Source organism: Egretta garzetta, unplaced genomic scaffold, assembly GCF_000687185.1.
Source record: "Egretta garzetta isolate BGI_Z169 unplaced genomic scaffold, ASM68718v1 scaffold145, whole genome shotgun sequence".
NCBI classification, from domain to species: domain Eukaryota; kingdom Metazoa; phylum Chordata; class Aves; order Pelecaniformes; family Ardeidae; genus Egretta; species Egretta garzetta.
In genome coordinates, this window is record NW_009259687.1 from 621,145 (window position 1) to 626,927 (window position 5,783).

The 5,783-nt window shown below is 57.8% G+C and overlaps 1 protein-coding gene across 1 annotated transcript in view; it reads left to right on the forward strand.

Annotated features, from left to right (window-relative positions):
* The window catches only part of LOC104126253 (phosphatidylinositol 3-kinase regulatory subunit gamma), an 81,714-nt gene that overhangs the window by 10,930 nt on the left and 65,001 nt on the right, over window positions 1–5,783 (forward strand). Inside the window, exon 5 of the mRNA XM_035894188.1 lies at window positions 2,791–2,922. Coding sequence (XP_035750081.1) covers window positions 2,791–2,922 — 132 coding nt within the window. The remainder of the gene's footprint in view (window positions 1–2,790; window positions 2,923–5,783) is intronic.

A 5,783-nucleotide genomic window follows, 5' to 3' on the forward strand; every position in this document is an offset into this window, starting at 1 on the left:
GAGCCTCCCCGTGCTGCCGGGGTGCAGCCAGTGCCGGGGAGCAGTGGGGAGCACCCCACAGCTGGGAGCACCCCGCAGCTGGGAGCCCCCCACAGCCGAGCTCTCGGCCCAGTGGGGACCCCAGCTCACTGCGGTCGCTCCAGGGGAAGGAGAGGAGCTGGGGCAAGAGGATGACACTGCATCTCCAGGAGGATGGGGGCAACACGCTAATGGCTATTTCTAGCCAACGTGCCAAGGAAAACAGTGCCATCAGCAACCAGCCCCCATTAGCAGGGTGTGAATCCCCCTGGTCTCCCCATCACGCCTCTCTCTGGGTGTAAAGATGTTATTGAGTCTTGCTTTGAAACCGGCTGAGCCTTCTCTTTGAACACCCCCCCAAGCCCATGCCTAACGATGCAAACGAGCTAATTAGGCCACGGTGGAGCCCGGGGCTGATCGCCTGGGGCCAGTGCCCGGCAGCGGCCCCTTCCCTGTGCAGAAACAGCTTGCGGCTGCTCTCCCCAATCCACACCAGCATGTGACACAGCATCACCACAAGTGACAGGTCCCTGCAGGAACCTCGGTGGCAAGCAGGGGAGAGCAGCCACAAGGGGTTTGGGGTTTGCCCAGTACATCCCGCTGATGGGAGCAGTTCTCTGCAATGCAGCCCAAGCAACGAGACCCCAACACTCCCCCAGCAGAATCCCCAGGTTTTAGCCACACATGGGGGCATTTCAGCCCAAAACAGGGGTGGGAGCATCTCACAGGATCCCTGACCCCGCTCTCCTCCCCCTGCCCAGCTGGAGCCAACCTGCCAGCTCACTTCTTCAGGGCAAGTGGTAGCAAAAATGGGGAACTGGCTGCTGCCCCCCCACAAACCCCAGTAGAAATAACGCTTTTGGCCATCTGAGAAGGTCCAGAAGTGTGGCTGGGAGATGGGAGCATCAGCATGGACCAGAGCAGGGTGCGGGTGCAGCAGGCAAGAGCTGGCACAGCCCTGCCCACCTCAAGGATGCTGAGGGCAGAGCGGCCCCTGGGGTGATGCTGTGACATCAGGGGGGTGCCAGAAAGGCAGCGCTCGCCTTTGCCCTGGGTTGTGTTTGGCCACGCTGGACGGCTGCCTGCCCTGGCGCGGTGGCATCTCTCCCAGCTGTCCCCATGCTGCCCCTGGGCACAGTTCCTGGCTGGACGGGTGCTTGCTCCTGAAAATGAGGTAGCGTCTCCAATGGCTGGGTTAAAGGCTTCACTTTGGGCATTGGTCAATCTGTTTTCTCTCCGGTCTCAGAGCCAAATGGCAGGCACTGTCTGTAAGGGACCCACCACAGCTTCTTGTCCTCAGGCAGGTGGAGGGGGAGGCGGGCAGGCTCCTGGGCTACCTGGTCCACAGCAGGGATATCCCAAGCAGACAAGATCAAGGTCAAGGTGCCCCAAACCAGCCTTTGCCAGGAGTTAGGGAGCTGCCCCCTGGCCAGGCGCCTCTGAAGCCTTGCCCTAGGAAGCAGCTTTTCTCCTCTCTTTTGGGCTTACTGCGCCAGAAGGGAGCCCAGCCACATGCGGTCAGCTGAAGTGGTTGGCGACTCAAGGCATTTTCTGCTGGAAAATGCTGGGCTGGGAGAAGGAGCATCTCCCAAAATGGCACTAATTTCAATAAAGCTGCATTTGGGGGTAAAGACCTCGAGAGGGCAGGGGAAGGGGCTCAGAGCAGGGTAAGCTCACCATCTTCTTCTCAGTCACAACACAACAGGCCATTTGGGGCCTGAAACGTCATCTTCAAGAAAGTGCAAAATTTGCTCTTTCTTCAATATCCTCATTTAGAAGAAGCAAGAAATTCAGTCTCTACAAAAGAACCATTTCAAATGATCCCATATATCTTGGGCTTTTTTGTTATCCCCTCCCCCCCTCCCCCCGGCTCCACGTCCCAAGATTTCTCCTACAAGGAGAATTTCAAAATATTGCGTTTGGCTCCAGTTTGACTCAAAGGCGGATTTTGAAATCTCCGTATCTTTGCAAAAGGGACCATTGCCCTCCGGGCAGCCACCTCCCAGCCCGGCCGGGCTGAGAGACCTCCAAGAAAAACGCATGAGGCAATACCAAAGGATGCTGAAAGGGCTCTTCACCCCGGACCCCAGTGAAGCAATGATTCACACTGGCCCATCCACAGGGCTCAGATGGACGTGTCCAACCCTTTGGTTCCTGCTGGACCATGGGGCATTTCTACTGGGAGTGCTGGCCCCATCCTGAGCCTAGGCTGGGTGGGCTCAGCCTCCCCCAGGTGCTTTGCCCCATCTCTGGAGCATCCTTCACCGTCTCCCTTGGGCAGCTGCCTTTCGGGATATGTTCACAGTGTTTCAGGCCTGAGTTGTCTGGGGACCATAACTCCATTCCATAGATGCATTTCTCCAAGCAGTTCCTCCAGGGCTGAGGTTAGCACATGCTGCCTGGCCCCGATGACCCGAGGGTGCCTGGGGCAGCTGCTCAGCCCATCCCATGGGTGCTATCCTGCAGCGGGACCCTGGTGGGACGGCGAGAGCTCCTGCCCCACACACTGGATGTATAGTGCACACGAGACAGAGACACTGCTTTGTGCTCTCCATGGGCACGTGGAACTCGGGGTCAGTGGAAACTGGGACAGGAATATTTGCTGGGGGGTGGTGGTGGCAGTGAAATCATGGTCTGCCACACCTGGGGGATGGGGGCATGGGCAAAGAAATTGGCACCCATGTCTGGAGGAAGGCCCCCTGGGATGGAAATGCTCTGAGCTGGAAGAGCAGCACCATGGGCTAAGGACCGCCGTTGGGTCTCTCCCTGCAGATGCGTCAGCCGTGGACATGGACCTGTACGATGCCCAGACACTGGCAGAGGCCCTGAAGTGGTACCTCCAGGAGCTCCCATCACCCCTGATCCCTCCAGCTCTCTACAGTGACTTGGTCCACATGGCTCAAGGTAGGTATGGCCGGGCTCCCCCCACACCCGGGACCTTTGTGGGACTGGAGGAGCTTTGAGAAGCCCCTGGAAAGGTTCCCCAGCATCTCCAGGGAAGCTCCTGACCCCATTCCCTGTCCAATGCTGCACTAAGGGCAAATTCCAAGAAGGAACACTGGGAACGTCCACTGTGCCAGAGTGGTGCAGCAGCTTTTGGGAAATGCTCTGGGAAAGCGAGGGGAGACCCAGCGGGCAGCTTCGCCCCTACCACAGCATGGTCCTCTCCTGCCCCAGTGCCCAGAGGAGGAGGTGCTGCCTGCCACAATGGGCAGCTGCCAAGGCTGGGTGATGCTGGCCCCAGAAGAAAGCGTTATTATAATCTTTTGGCTCCACTGCCTGGGAATTTTTTACTGTAATCTCGTTAACTCTTGGCTTTATATGGGCATAGAAAATTCTCTGCTTTTTCATCTTGGTGCCATTAGGAAGTGCCTTTAGGTCCCTGCAAGATTTCCAGCCTTTGTGCAAATGTATGAGACCATTAAGGTTTTGGTTTTATTTGAATTGTTTTCAAATAAACAGGGCAGGGCTCGTACCCAGGTCAGCAGAGTCCACGGTCCATCCCAACAGGGAGCCTGGACCAAAACCCATTTCAAATGAGTCCTTGCAGAGCTGCTCAGTCCCTCCTAGCCCAAGGCCCCATGGGCATCACCAGCCATGCACAAAGCCCTTGCCCACTGTGTTAGATAGGACCTGAACCCCTCACTGCCTCCAAAACCTGGATTTCCCCTTTCGCAGCAGCTCTAGTCTCGCTGCCATGCATCCCTGTGCATTGCCTCCCCATCCTAAGCCAGATTAGTGCTTCAGCAGATCATGCTCTTGGCCGCCTTAAGAGGCACTAAAAGATTACCCCTGGCCAGACCAGCATGGCCTTTTCCTACCATGTTCTGGTGGAAAAAGGCACCAGGGTCTTCATGGCCTCCGGCAGGGCAGGAGGGACACACGGAGAAGAAAGATGAGGGATAACTCACAGCTTGTCCTCCCTGCCCCGCACAGAGACGTGGAGCCAGGAGAAATACCCCCGGGGCCGGTGGCACCGAGATGCTGCCTTCCCCTCACCCGTCAGGGAGAGGAGAAATCAAAGGCTGCCTCCCTTCCAAGGATAAAAATGCAATTAGGAAGCAATTAGCTGGGTTGCCTCGTTAAGCAACTTCAAAGGGAAGCGCCTTTCCCTGCAGCCTGTGCCGTGGCACAAGGGGTGCAAGAAGAGGAGGAGGGGGCAGGAACGGAGGCGAAACCAATGGGGATTTCTCTGGGGCTTTAAAAAAATAATAAAATAAAACCACAAGTCTTTCAGGAGACGGTGCTGGTTTTTGGCAGTCTGCCCTGCCAGCAGGTGCCTTCTGCCCTGCTCCAGGCTATGGGCTAGAAAGGTGGCAAGATGACCACCTGCAAAAGGAGGTCAAAAACATCCCCAAATTCCCCCTTTGGCTGCAGACCTTTCCCCTGCAGCATTCCCTGGGTGCAAAAAGGTGCAAAACCCAGGTGATTGGAGTAGGGGAGGCCCAGACCAAAGCCAAACATTCCATGGGAGCAGCTTGTTGGATACAGGAGCACACAAACACCCCTTCACCATCCCAGGCAGCTTAAGGACCTGCTTCAGAGGGGATCCTGGACCCCCCATCCTTCCAGCTCTGGTGCACCCCGGCTCCAGGGATGGATGCCAGGAGCTGGCTGGGCATTGGCCAAGCCTCAGCCCTGGTGCAAAGAGCCGCAGGGAGCTGAGTCGGCTCCCAGCCGAGCTGGGCTTTGAAGCCGGCTGAGAGCAACACAGCCCTGGGGACCTCCCTGTCCCCCACAGATGAAAGGGCTGGGCCAAGGCGGGGACATAGGATGGCGGGAGAGCCCTGTTTCCCAGGCCCATGCCTGGGGCAGGACCGCAGTCTCAGGCCGCTGAGCTCACAGCTCACAAGACCAGGGAGCCCCAGCCAAGGCTGCCAGGGGGCACAGGGGACACGGGGGGGGGGGGGACGGATGCTGGCAGGAACGCCACGGGGCTGTGGGCTGCTCAGGGCACCTGTGACAGGGGTTCTGGTGGCAGCTCCATGATGTGCAACGCCATTAGGTGCCTCTTTTTTATTCACGTGGGCAATTCAAGTATCGCTGGAAGCAGTTGTCCCCCAATCAGCCCTCCCTGCTGCTGCATTTCAGGGGCCTTGCTATGGCCATGCCTGTAGCTCTCAGCCCCGGTGCAGCTTTTTTTCTCCTAAAAAGCCTTTTCCCTCCCAGATTTCTTTTTCTGCAGGGGGAGGGCTGAGCCTTTAAATTTGGCAGATCTTCCAGCTGGTGCCCATTTCCCCACCTCTGCTTTGCTCTGCTTTTTCCGTGGCTTTGCTGTGCGCCAGAGCAGGGCTCTCGCAGTTCTCCTCCACTGAGGCAGCAGCAGCAAGGGGTGTTTTAGGTGCAGCCCCTGCCAGGTGGGCAGCTCAGCCCCCAGTGCTCCCTCCCTGGCTGTGCTGAGAGGGGGGAATGTGCTAAAGTCACCCTACAGTCTGATCTGGGGTGGTGTCAGTGGGTACATGGGGCTGGCAGCCTCCAGTGAGAGGTGGCTGAGACCCCCTGGGCATCACCTCTGTGTGCCCTGTGCTCCCTGGGGTACCCATGTGTCCCACAGCCGGTCTGCGGGAAGGGGTGGGCTGCAAAGAAACAGTCATGGTCTTGGGGAGAGAGGTTGAGGTCAGGGTTTTGGGGGGCTCTGTGGGGAGTAGAGACCTGCTAGAACTCATGCCATGTGTGCTGGCAGGTACCGGGCTTCCATGAGAGGCAAGGGGATGCCCCGACCTCCCAAACTGACCTTTCTTCTCCTGTTTCCCCTCCACTGCAGA